Source organism: Dendrobates tinctorius, unplaced genomic scaffold, assembly GCF_039654945.1.
Source record: "Dendrobates tinctorius isolate UK_male_01 unplaced genomic scaffold, ASM3965494v1 ptg000026l, whole genome shotgun sequence".
Lineage (NCBI taxonomy): Eukaryota > Metazoa > Chordata > Amphibia > Anura > Dendrobatidae > Dendrobates > Dendrobates tinctorius.
The window spans coordinates 20,570,468-20,584,410 of NW_027361694.1; the positions used below are offsets into that span (position 1 = coordinate 20,570,468).

Genomic DNA, 13,943 nt, shown 5'->3' on the forward strand with positions numbered 1-13,943 from the left:
CAGACTTAATAGCGTTGTAGCTGTCGGAGCCTCTGGGACTTGGGAAAATGCAGCCATTGGGCCAGTGTCACACAGTTTTCTTTTTTAAACAACAGCACAATCCTTTGACAGTTTTTAATACATCTACCGTTGTATTAAATTGCGAGGACTCCCTGCAGCCTCAGTGACGTTAGCGGGAGTCCCCGCAATTTAATACAACGAATTAACCCCTTAAATGAACCCCTACAACTCCAAAATTTTACCCACAAGCCCTCATATAATTAACAGTGATAGACATAAAAAAAAAAACATGAAATGAAATGGTTAACTATATGTAAACCATGTGTCATTTCATGTCGGGCAGGAGAATGTTATACAAAAGCCGGCAATTGTTTCAGCGGCTATTCTGTAATTAAGAACTGTATGAATTAGAAATATATATATATAAATGTGTCTCTATGACATGTATGAAATATATATATATTTATTTAATGTGTCAAGATCTATTAATTCGTTTCTTTATTTAACCGGACACTGTGATTTTACTGTATTTTGGAAAAAAAATGCCGGCTTTTGGTGCGATTTTATCGCAACTCACACATCGGGTCCGTTTGCAATCCAATTTTTTCTCGCCCCCATAGACTTGCATTGTCGAATCCGATCCGAAAATCGGTGACAATCGCAGCATGCTGCGATTGTCACGGTCCGAGGATCGGATCCGATCAAAAATTGCATGATGTGAGCTGCCCCATAGAATAACATTGGGACGAATGCAATGCGATTTTTTATCGCATTGCATTCGTCCGTTTTAATCGCCAGTGTGACCCCGGCCTTATCAGAGAAATCTGCTTCTTTCTATGCCAGAATTGATCCGTCATTAGCAAACTTCTCAATTCTGAGATAAAATCTGTATTCAGTGAGGACAGACTCTCCCATCACTGAGAGAGGAGCTGTCTGCTGCTACTGATGAGATTATATGTGGATAGAAGGGGAGGAGCTCTGTCTCTAGCTCCTCCCGCCTCTCCATGATGGATCATTCTGGCAAAGAAAGAAGCAGATCTCCCTGATAAGATATATTACAAAGTTGCTTATTTTCATGTGCACTATTGATTTATGAAATAAAAATGAAAACCACGGTTATGCTCTAGTGAATTTGTTTCATCTCGGACTGCACTGCGCCATCACCTGAACTATCCGGGACCGGAAAACGTTTCTGTCCTAATTTACAACCCCTTGTGTTGTAAACGATGGGGATTTTGTTGAACATGTCCCATCTCGCTAAAGTGCTGCCCATATTTTTCAAAGATGCCGGAGCTGTCTGGGGCTGGATTAAAAACATCCAAAGTTTCCAAATTTCTGCACAATTTTGAATTGAATTTTGCAGCATTTCAAGCAGTTTTTCGCCAAATTTGGGTGAAAATTGCTTGATGATTTTGGCCCCTTAAGGCTGAGTTCACACGTGGCGTTTTTTTCGCGTTTCCGCGGCGGTTTTAACCGCGCGATTTTGCTGCGAAAACGCGAAAAATAAGCATCCCATGCATTCCTATGGGATTCCGCAATGCTGTGCTAATGCTGCGGTTTTTACCGCGGCGGAATCGCTTCACGGTAAAAACGCAGCATGCTCATTAATTTTGCGGAATCGCGGCGATCCCGCACCTATAGGATTGCATTGTTACGCTTACTTCCCGCATGTGGCTGTGCACACCATGCGAAAAGTAAGCAGAACATTTGCGGATGGTACCCACGGTCCGGAGGAGAGGAGACAGTCCTCCAGGCTCTGGGTACCATATCCCTGTAAAAAATAGAATTTAAAATAAAAAATATTGTTATTCTTACCTTCCGGCGTCCCGCGCAGCCTTCCCACTTCTCTCCACGCTCTCGTTCCCAGTAATCCTTTGCGAAAATGCCCGCGATGGCGTCCGTTCTCGTCGGATCGCGCGACGTCATCGCGAATTACCGCGAGACATCGCGATCCCGCGAGAACGTACATCATTGCGGGCATTTTCGCAAAGGATTACTGGGAACGGCTGCGCGGGACATCGGAAGGTAAGAATAACACCATTTTTTATTTTTTTTTACATTTTATCTTTTACTACTGAGGCTGCATAGGCAGCCTCAGTAGTAAAAAGTTGGTCACACTCGTCAAACACTATGTTTGACGAGTGTGACCAACCTGTCAATCAGTTCTCCAAGCGATGCTACAGATCGCTTGGAAAACGCTAGCATTTTGCAAGCTAAATACGCTTGCAAAATGCTAGTTTTTCCGCGGGAATTTAAAATGTGATTTTCCCGCGGAATGGAATTCCGGAATTCTCGCGGTAATTTCCGTGAGAATTCTGGTACGTGTGAACTTAGCCTAACTCCTACACGACATGTGCCGTACTAGACCTCCCTCCTACACGACATGTGCCGTACTAGACCTCTATGATTGTCAATGCCGGATTGCTATGAGCGTACACATATTTGGTATCGCCGTGTTCAGAACCGCCCGATCTATCAATATGAAAAAAGAATTAACCTGATTGCTGAACGAGAAAAAAAAGTCAAAACGCCAGAATTACGTTTTTTTGGTCTCCGCAACATTGCATTAAAATGCAATAACGGACGATCAAAAGATTGTATCTGCACCAAAATGGTATCATTAAAATCGTCAGCTCGTCGTGCAAAAAATAAGCCCTCACCCAACACCACATCACGAAAAATGGAGACTCTACTCTACGTATCTCGGAATATGACGCAATTTTTTTTTTTAAGAAACTTTGGATTTTTTTTTTCACCACTTAAATAAAAAAGGACCTAGACATGTTTGGTGTCTATGAACTCGTAATGACCTGGAGTACCATAGCGTCAGATCAGTTTTAGCATGTGGTGAACATGGTAATAAAAAAAAAAATCCAGGAAACCATTGTGGAATTGCACTTTTTTTTGCAATTTCAGCAGACTTGGAATTTGTTTCCCGTTTTCGAGTACACAACATGGTAAAACCAATGGTGTCGTTCAAAAGTGCAACTTGTCCCGCAAAAAAAAAACCTCATATGGCTGTAGTGACGGAAAAATATAAAAGTTATTGCTCTGGAAAGAAAGGGAGCGAAAAACAGAAATGCAAAAACGAAAAAGGGCTCCATCTCAAAGGGGTTAATGTATGCTTCAACATTCAAAGCCAATATTGGTCTCCAGGTCACCCTGGCAGCGGGGAACCTTTGTACTACACCCCTTACTAATGGAACCTCATTCTTTGAGCTGAGGTAAAATAAGTGTAAATGTCAGTCTTTGAGATGTGAGATGATGGCTGGATTTTAGGTCTTTGAAGGAAGGTTTAGAACTAGTGTCCAGAGATGCAGTGTTATATCCACTACTATAATGAAAAATAACACCACTTCTGCACCATGTGAACATGGCCTTAGTGAGGGAGCAGTAACTCCATTCATAAATAATCGTGCTTCATTTCAGGACACCTCCGTTTAGCTCTGAGGACGAGTCAGACTTGCAGAATGAGTCTACGTGGAACCACAAACGTCAGGATTCTTTCAAAGCAAAATCTTCACTTAATGGGAAATTCGGAGTTGGTTTTGCTACAACCGAAAGTGAGTCAGATGGCAGTGTGCTGGAGGAGATAAAACCACCGCCAGCCCAGAAGCTAGCTCCTGCCAAACCAGCCCGAGGTTAGCACTGCTCAGACACTTAGCGTACAAGTATATCTTTAATGTCAGTTCAGAGTTACATTGCTTTCTTTTGTATGAGCCAGTCTGTTTGTATTCATGTCTAGTTGATCCCTGGACAATATGCCTTGCGCGTAAGTGGTAGGGCAGATAGAAAGTGTCACTATAGAAACTAATCAGAGCACTTATTTTCTAACCTTCATATCTACTTTGTAATTACTTTATGACTACTATGATCTGGGCATGTTATGACTACTATACTCGGCCAGCATTATGACTACTATGACCTGGGCATATTATGACTACTATACTCGGCCAGCATTATGACTACTATGACCTGGGCATATTATGACTACTATACTCGGCCAGCATTATGACTACTATGACCTGGGCATATTATGACTACTATACTCGGCCAGCATTATGACTACTATGACCTGGGCATATTATGACTACTATACTCGGCCAGCATTATGACTACTATGACCTGGGCATATTATGACTACTATACTCGGCCAGCATTATGACTACTATGACCTGGGCATATTATGACTACTATACTCGGCCAGCATTATGACTACTATGACCTGGGCATATTATGACTACTATACTCGGCCAGCATTATGACTACTATGGTCTGGCAGTATTTTGGCCATTTGTGAGTCCGTACTAGTCTCATCTACGTCGCTGGTTCCCGGTTGGACCTTCTAATGATATTTTCTCTGAGATATACCTGGCTGCAATCGTGCTGCCTGGAGGTTTTGCCAGCATTAATCAGGTGACATATTCTTCATTTGCCTACTGATTTTGGGAGATTTTTTTCTTTATTGCATTTAATAGCAACTCTGGTGAAAGAACTTTCTGAACAGTTGGACATGGCACGGTCTGCGCGTCCAGTTGATCTGAGACCTGTTGGCGGAGTCGACATTGCTGATGCCTTTGCTCAAAAAGATCCAGTCATGGAGTTAAAGGTACGAATCCTAAAATAGCTTTACCAGGTATCTAACGTGCCCTTACTAGACCATGAATAATTACATACTCATACGACAACACATATTCATGCTTTAAGAAAGAAAACACATCTAATCGTCTAAGGATATTATTTTTTTTTTAACTCAAATAGATTTTTATTAAGAAGTTTACATCAATATGATAATCAAAGTGAGATAAACATTTTCTGTTTTAACAAACAAAACCCTCATAACAAAGCAGGCCCCTCCCTCCTCCCGCCGGACAGCCTACGATATCTTGTCAACATGAACTGTCTAACTTATTACCCCATAGTGGAGAGAATCTAGTTAGGCCGGCGACCCAGCAAATTTCTTTAACCCGTTCCCACAGTTTAGAAATCAGGAATAATGTTGGGTAAGTCTTCCCAAGTACCCCCAGGGACCCATCCTCCAAGCACTGTACAACAGGACACCTTCTCGTGACCCCTTCAATAAGACGCTGTATTACGTTAGAAGTTCCCTCGTGCGCCCAGCCTCTAAGGTGTTGGCACTGAGCCGCAAGAAAATATACTTCCAGATTAGGCAAAGCCAACCTTCCCCCATCCTTAGGCCGTTGGAGTGTCTCTAGCCTAATATGTGGATACTGTTTCCCCCATACCAAGCTTCGAAATAAAGAATTAATCTGTTTAAACCTCTGACGGGTTATCCAAATAGGAGAGTTGTGCAGGACATACAGCACCTTTGGCATCAGAATCATTTTAATAAGGTTATCTCGGCCCACCACCGACAAATGTAATTTGTTCCAGGCCCCAACCTTCGCCCTAAGAATCTCCAGAGTAGGGTCCAGGTTCCCATGCAGGTAGTCCGTAACCGGGAGAGAAATCCGTATCCCAAGATATTTAAATTGGTCTACAACCATAAGTCTACCCCCAACAGCAGCATCACCCCCCTCCTCTCCTGTGTTATCCACCCTAAACAGAATTGATTTATTCCAGTTTATTACCAACCCCTATAAAGACCCAAATTTCTCAATGATTCGAATGGCACCATCCAGGGAAGAGCGGGGATCACTCAAGAACAATAATATATTGTCCACATAGAGCGCTATCTTTTCCTCAATGGCCCCATATTTGAACCCCGAGACCTCAGCAGACCGTCGGATCTTTGCGGCCAACGGTTCCACCGCGAGAGCAAACAAGAGAGGAGAGAGTGGACACCCCTGCCTCATCCCTCTATGTAGCTCTATGGTGCGTGATAATTTCCCATTCACCCTAATTCTAGTCACTGGTTGAGCATACAGCAATTGAACCCAAGATATGAATTGCGGCCCAAAGCCCATACAGTGCAATACCTGCCATAAATATCCCCACTCCACGCTATCGAACGCCTTATGGACATCTAACGATGCGATAATCCTCTGACCACAGTTGTCGGCCCTCAGCTGCACATTCATAAAAAGCCTTCTCAGGTTAACAGCTGTGGACCTGTCCGGCATAAAGCCAGACTGATCCGGATGTATCAACTTAGAAATTTCACTCGACAACCTGTCATCCAACACCCTGGCCAGGAGCCTCATATCTGTTGTGAGTAGAGAAATTGGGCGGTATGATTCAGGCAGACGTGGATTCTTATCTTCCTTCGGAATTGCCACAATTATTGCTTCTCTCATGGATGCTGTCAAAGACCCTCTACTCTTAGCGTCTTCCAAGACCACTCTTAATCTGGACACCAACACCTCTTCCATTCCTTTATAGATTTCAGCTGGTAACCTGTCTACCCCCGGTGCCTTCCCTTTGGACATAGACCCTAGTGCCCGACTTATTTCATCATCTGTGATAGGTGCCTCCAGACATTCCCGATCATCCTGTCCCAGTCTAGGTAGCTCAAGTCCCTCTAAAAATGTCCCCGTTTCTCCCGCTGATGCCCCCACCCGAGAGGAGTATAAATCTTTGTAAAAATCTGTAAAGACCCCTAAAATATCAGAGGTCTCCGACACCTAGCCATCTCGTCCTCTGCTTTCCTTAGACACTCCTCGGCGGCTCGCTCCACCTGTTTTGCCTGCCGTTTGCATCTACTAATATCCCTAAACAGTAGACCTCTCAGGTATGCGTTCATAGCCTCCCATATGGTCGATATATCAGTACTTCCATCATTAAGCTCGAAGAACTCCACTACCTCCCGTTGTATACTCACCAGATCCACACTATGTAGCTAATTAGGGTGTATTTTCCACTCACCCCTACGAGCCGCCTGTGACCCCGTCGGCCGCAACTCCACCTTAAGTGGACTATGGTCCGAGAAAACCCTCGGCAGGTACCTCACTTCCCCCACCATTACGTCCAACAAACCATTACCAAGAGCCATATCGATTCTAGACAGGGCCTTATGGGCAGGTGAGTAACAAGAATATCCCCTCTCCCCTACATGCCACACCTTCCATAAATCAATCATACCAATTTCTCTGACATACGTTCCGAACGCAGTAGTGTGACTCTCAGACCTATTCCTCGTGTTCTTATTTTTATCCCAAAAGTCGTCACATATATTATTAAGGTCACCAATAAGTAGCACTGGCAACGTTCCCCACCACCCAGTCAACTCCAGCACTTCCCTAATTTTCCTGGAGGAATATGGAGGCGGAATATACATAGCTGCCACACACATCAAGACCCCAAACATTTTCCATATCGCTACTACATATTGTCCATCCACATCCACATGCACCCCAACTTCTTCATAACGTACCCCCGCCGAGATCAGTACCGATACTCCTCTTGAGTACGTGGAGTAAGTAGAGTGATACGCTTTTTGTATCCAGTTCCTACCCAAAATATCAATCCTCTCACGCACTAGATGTGTCTCAAGCAGGCATATCATAGAGGCTCTCTGGTCTCAAGCATGCTGCAAAACAGCCGCTCGCCTTGTTCTGTCTGCTAGGCCTCTTACATTCCAGCTCAATATCTTAACACGGTCACCAATCACACCACTCATCCTTCCTGAAGATGTCTACTGCTTCCAATACCAGCTGTCCAAACCCTCCCCCCCTTTCCATTCCCAAAACTATAGTATCTTCCTCTCATCGAGAGTGGGGCTCCTCTGCCCAGTACACACACTCTCTTGTGTTCAACTTTCCCCTCCCGCCACCACTGAAACCTCAACTCTTTACATTGGTACAAAACTACCAAAACATTTCACAGTGAAGAGAAATTACAGTGCGTCGCAGCAGCACTCCAAATCAGGTCTCCATCTCCTCCCACACTGTGTATTACAACAACATCAAAAAGAGCCTGTAATTATACAGACCGAACATTCCAAAATCTGAAAACAGTGCCAGAAGGGAGCACGTATCAAAAAGACTCAGTTCTTCCATTCCAGGCATGAAAAACAACTCGCACCCGAAATAACACAGGTGCTCAGTCCCCTTTGGCTTATAACTTTTTAGCATTAATGTCGATCCACTGGGTAGCGTCCTCTGGTGTAAGAAAAAACTGGACTTTTACAAAGGCTACCACCCGCAGCCTCGCCAGGAACAGCATGGAGTACTGCACCCCCAGCTCTCTCAAACGTCTCTTGACCCCAGTAAATTTCATTCTCTGTTTTTGGATCGCAGCAGAATAATCCGGATAGATGGCAGTCCTCTGTCCGTCGACAGTTAGATCCTCCATTTCTCTGTCCCTGTAGTTCAGTATTTTGGCAAGCATAGTACGGAGGTTATCACCCGGGGCAGGTTGTTGTGGGGGGACCCTGTGATCCCTTTCCACAGCAAAAACTTTTGTAAGCATCTCAGCTCCAATTTTCTCCCTCAGCCAACGTTCAATAAACTCGTTAGGATTCCTCCCCTCTGTTTTTTCCGGCAGACCCACTATACAGAGGTTATTCCTTCTGGACCTGTTTTCCAGGTCCTCATTTTTTTCTCCGCTTTCTGCAACTTTACTACATGGTCTTCCACTGTGCTCACACTTTCCTCTACTGCACTCATGCGCTTATCCACCTTCAGCAGCGCGGTATTTATGTGAGCCATTTCACCTTTTACCTCCTGCACCTGCAGGGATAAGATATTTAGGGTCTGCTTGCATGAGGAGACCAAAGTAAAAACATCCCCAGGGTCGGCTCCCCTCCCGACATCTCTTCATTCTGTGCCTCTGTCACCACGGCCATACTGCTCCCCCCGCCCCCCTCTGTACCTCAGTCTCTCTTTCAGAAGTCGCCTCCTTATCCGATCCATCCCCTTCTAGTGTTTCTGCCTCCTCCACAGAATCCACCCGTGCGAACTGCTGGAGCTTTGCAGCGGCCGCCATGTGCCGTTGACATGCGGCGTTAACCTTTGTTGCTTCCTCCCTGGCCGCGGCGCCATCTTGGATGGATCCTGCCTCTCCTCCACCCGCATCTCGCTGCCTCCGTTTGGTCATCTCTCCCTCTGCAGACCGCCTGACCGGCACTTCTCCGTTCCCGGGACCTTCAGCCGGCAGTCAGCACTTGATTTAGGGCAGGCAACAAGACCTGCACAGGATTAATTGCTCCATGGCAGCGGGAGCTCTCTCCTGAGGGTCCTCTCACATGGCCAGCTAGGACACGCCCTGTCTAAGGATATTATTAAAAAATGGGAGAAGCAAAATATAAAAGTTTACATCTTCTCTTTTTGGCCAAACTATACAGCAAAGTTAAAAAAAAAAAATAACATTTGGTTTCGCTGCATGTGTAAGTGCCCAAAGTGATAAAATAAAATCCTTACACAAACAAAAAAAAATGTAACTTTCTCGTTCGCCTTATTGGGGGACACAGACCATGGGTGTACGCTGCTGCCACTAGGAGGCTGACACTATGCACAAAAAAAGGGTTAGCTCCTCCTCCGCAGTGTACACCCCACCGACCGGCAGGAAATTCCTCAGTTTAGCTTAGTGTCAGTAGGAGGTGGACACGGGTCTTTCATTAGACCCATATCTACCTCAATGTGCGTCGTTCCTTTTCAGGTTTCCGGAGGGATACAGTGTGAATGGTCACTACTGTACTCCCACAAGAGACCATGAGTACGGCGTGTACTGCCACCCCGTATCCTCATAGCTCTCAGTGGCAGGACCACAGCTTAGCACGGGTGCGTGCCAGCGATCAGGAGAGTCCTCACCCCCCCGCCTTCCACCCACTCGCCAACCAGAGCCTGTCGGTCGGATGAGGCGCAGATACCACAAAGACGCAGACAGCGTGGGATATATCAGGTACCTTTATTGCAAACAGAGGTGAGTATGCAGTCCAAGACGCGGCCCCCTGGCGGTTTCAGGATTCTTGGGAGCGGTCGCCGAGGGAGTACTGTGGAGTCTCTGCGCCGCCCGCGCCTCCCAGCGGCCGTCGCATTCGTACGGTCCCCGGCTGTTGCGCGGGCCTTGTTCTATGCTTCTCCACCTCCTCCTTTCTTCGGCGTTCGGCAGGGGATCCAGGTGATAGGTAGGGAGGTGGCCGCGGCGACGCTGCGAGACCTCCGCGCCGCCCCGCGCTGACAGGCGGCCGTCGCCATTAATTTAGTCCCCGGCTTCATTTCGGGCCTTCTCTGACGTCGCGGCCACGCCCCCCGCTCTCTCTCTCATAGGCGGGCTTCTCTCCCGCCCGTTCTAGGACCACCCACCGCCTCTCAGAGCCTGCGGTGGGCAGCAGGCGGTACCCTCTTTGCCTCAGCAGCTAGCTCCGCCCATCTTCGTTTGAAGGCGCGCGTTTATCCTGGTTCCCTCAGGCTGCCGCCATTTTATCAGCCTGTCAGCCGGACACAGAGGGATTCCACGTTCTCCTCTGCTGGGGCCCTGCATCTTCAGACGAGCCGTGTATCAGCACCTTTGGGGACACCGCATCGTGAGTAGCTCTGCAACTGCAGACTGACACCCTTCTCTGCCTTCTGTCCCCCAACCTTCCAGCATTTCCGCAGGTTTCTTCTTTTCTCCTTCATTATCCTAACTCTAAGGCTGAGCGTGGCCGTCCGCCTGCCCCCACCCCTCTGCCTGGACTGCAGCAATCCCATTCAGCATGACTCCGTCCAGGAGCCACCTATTGCGCCACGTGAAAGCGAACCCTCCATTCCTGGTTGGGCCTCGTCTCTTTCACAATCTGTGGCAGGCCTCATCAGGGTGTCTCAGTCCATAGTAGCCGTTCCTGATAAGTTGCCCCTGGACACTTCTGCAGGGTCCAGCAGGTCACATGAAGCTCCATCTGAGCCAGCCAGCAGAAGCCGCAAAGGCCCAGACAGGATCTCCGGCCGGGATCCCCTCCTGGCCTCACATCCCCACATAGTCCTTCCCAGCAGTCGCCCTCCGTGCCTCCTGACCCGAGTCAGGTGAAGCGTTCTCGGATGTGTCATCCGAAGGGATCTTAGAGCTGGACGCGGACATGAAGGTTACGGTACAGAACCTCATTGCTGCGATTAACCACACCTTCGAAATCTCAGACTCCCCTGCGAAATCCTCAGAACAGGAGGTTTCGTTCAGACGGGCAGAAACACCTTCCAGGGTCTTCGCCTCCCACTCTGAGTTTGGCAAGATCCTTACCAGGGAAAGAGAAAATCCGACCAGGCGCCTTCAAAGAGGGAAGCGCTTCGGCGTGCTGTACCCGTTTGCCAAGGAGCTCACCAACAACTGGTCTGCTTCCCCCTCGGTAGACGCCCCCGTGTCCAGACTGTCTAACAGCACGGTCCTCCCGATTTCAGGTCTGGCGTCACTAAAGGATTCGAATGATAGGATTATAGAATCCTTAACAAAGCATACGAAGCGGCTGCAGCGGTGCTAAGCCCAGCCTTCGCTTCCTCTTGGGTAGCGAAGGCCATAGCCACTTGGGCAGAGGATCTCTGCAAGGGCATCCTAGGTAAGGCCCAACCAGAGCAATTGGCCGAACTGGCCAACCAGATCTCCCATGCAGGGAATTATCTGCTCTCTGCCTCCTTGGATGCCGCGTCTTACGCAGTTCAGGCGTCAAGCAGCGTTGTGGCAATCCGACGTACAATTTGGCTCAAGGCTTGGCAGGCGGATTTGAATTCAAATAAGTCTCTTACCAATCTGCCTTTTCAGGGAGCGCGTCTCTTCGGATCCCGGATGGATCAGATTATTACGGATGCCACTGGAGGCACGAGTTCCCTCCTCCCTCAGTCCAAGCCTCGCAGACCTCCTCTAAAACGTCAGTTTCGGACATTCCACCGTTCAATACGGCAGACAACTTCTCTAACCAACAGAGAACGTAGGCACGCCAGGATAGAAAAAAGGGCGTCTTTCAGACCCACTCCCTCCTGGCGATCTCACTCCTCCCAGGGCAGATCCTCCAGATCTGGACAGTCCACATCAGCATGACTATCAACGAACCCCCGAGAGTCCTTCCCAATTGGGAGGTCGACGTCTTTTCTTCAGAGATGGCTGGCTTGCCTCAGTAGAGGACGCTTGGGTCAGGGAGGTGGTATCATCAGGATACAAGATAGAGTTCATTTCTCGTCCCCAGGATCGTTTCTTTGAGTCCCAACCTCCAAAAGATCCTGCCTTAGTTCCGGGGTTCTTTGCGTCCATCGCCTCTCTCCTCACTTCCGGAGTGATCGTGCCCGTCCCCGAGTCAGAACGGTTCACAGGGTTTTACTCAAACCTGTTTGTGGTACCGAAAAAAGGCGGTACAGTTCGCCCCATCTTGGACCTCAAGTTACTCAACAAGACAGTCCGACTGCGTCATTTCCGAATGGAGTCTCTGGTCGGTAATCGCTTCCATGGAGACGCAGGAGTTCATGTGTTAAATAGACATTCAAGATGCCTATCTACATGTTCCCATATTCTCCGGCCATCAGAAATTCCTGCGATTCGCCAGGAACATTACCAATTCGTTGCACTGCCGTTCGATCTCGCCACCGCACCCAGAGTATTTACGAAGATCATGGCAGCGTTGATGGCCTTGTTGAGAATCAAAGGTCTCGTTCTTTTTCCGTACCTCGATGACATTCTGATCGAAGCTCCATCCTTTCATCAAGCTCGCCAAAGTCTTACCATCGTCCTCGACACCCTGTCCAATTTCGGGTGGCTCATCAACAAAAGGAAGTCCTGCCTTTTTCCGACACAACGTCTTGTGTTTCTGGGTCTATTGTTCAGCACTCGTCTATCGAAGGTTTTCTCCCACAAGAAAAGACTTGCTCCCTGCAGCGGGATGTGCGAGCGCTGCATATCTTACGACTTCCATCTCTCCGGACAACCATGAAAGTCCTGGGAAAGATGGTGGCAGCGACAGAGGCGGTTCCCTTTGCCCAATTTCACTCCAGACCCCTCCAACACGCCATACTGTCTCGGTGGAACAGGTCTGTTCTTTCCCTGGACCGCCCATTTCGTCTTTCATACCGGGTCAAGCAGTCCCTCAATTGGTGGCTGATGTCTCCTCTCATCTCCCTAGGACGGTCATTCCTTCCCATTCACTGGCAGATTGTGACAATGGATGCCAGCCTCCTTGGCCGGGGGCAGTGTTCCGCAGTCACACTGTTCAGGTCGATGGTCGATTCAGGAGTCAGCTCTGCCGATCAACGTCCTCGAGATACGAGCAATTTATCTGTCTCTTGTTCACTGGGAGAGGCTTCTCAAGGGCCTGCCTATCCGGATTCAGACAGACAATGCCACAGCGGTGGCATATGTCAACCGCCAGGGGGGGACACGGAGTGTCTCAGCCCTGGCAGAAGTGTATTGGGCAGAGCTTTCAGTCCCGGCAATATCCGCGGTGCACATTCCCGGTGTGGACAACTGGGCCGCCGATTTTCTCAGCCGCGAGGGTCTCGTGGCGGGGGAGTGGTCCCTACGTCCGGAGGTATTTCTTCAGCTTTGCCGTCGTTGGGGAACCCCGGACGTAGACCTGCTAGCTTCTCGCCCCAACAGGAAAGTCCCACAGTTTGTATCCAGGGCTCGAGATCCTCTCGCAGTGGGCGCCAGCGCTCTGGCCATTCCTTGGTCGCAGTTCAAGCTCCCCTACCTATTCCCTCCTCTGCCTCTTCTTCTCAGGCTGTTGAAGAAAATCAAGGCGGAAGGAATTCCAGTCACTCATCGCCCCAAATTGGCCCAGAAGGGCTTGGTTCACGGACATCGTCAACCTTCTCGCGGACGCCCCCTGGAAGCTTCCAGACAGGGCAGATCTGCTGTCTCAAGGTCCGATTTGCCACTCCAATTCTCGGCCACTCAATTTAACGGCGTGGCTGTTGAAACCGAGGTTTTGAAACGATCAGGCTTTTCGGATCGAGTTATTCATACTATGATCCGGGCCAGAAAGCCATCGTCTTCCAAAGTTTATTACCGTACCTGGAAGGCCTATTTCACTTGGTGCGAGTCCACCGACATTCTGCCCATGCATTTTTCGCTCCCTTCTGTCCTGG

The 13,943-nt window shown here is 48.3% G+C and overlaps 1 protein-coding gene across 4 annotated transcripts in view; it reads left to right on the forward strand.

The window, feature by feature from the left end:
* The window catches only part of DZIP1 (DAZ interacting zinc finger protein 1), a 107,635-nt gene that overhangs the window by 82,207 nt on the left and 11,485 nt on the right, over positions 1–13,943 (forward strand). For all 4 annotated transcript variants that reach the window (XM_073569573.1, XM_073569574.1, XM_073569575.1 and 1 more), the window contains 2 exons: positions 3,430–3,641; positions 4,479–4,609. In XM_073569573.1, coding sequence (XP_073425674.1) covers positions 3,430–3,641; positions 4,479–4,609 — 343 coding nt within the window. The remainder of the gene's footprint in view (positions 1–3,429; positions 3,642–4,478; positions 4,610–13,943) is intronic.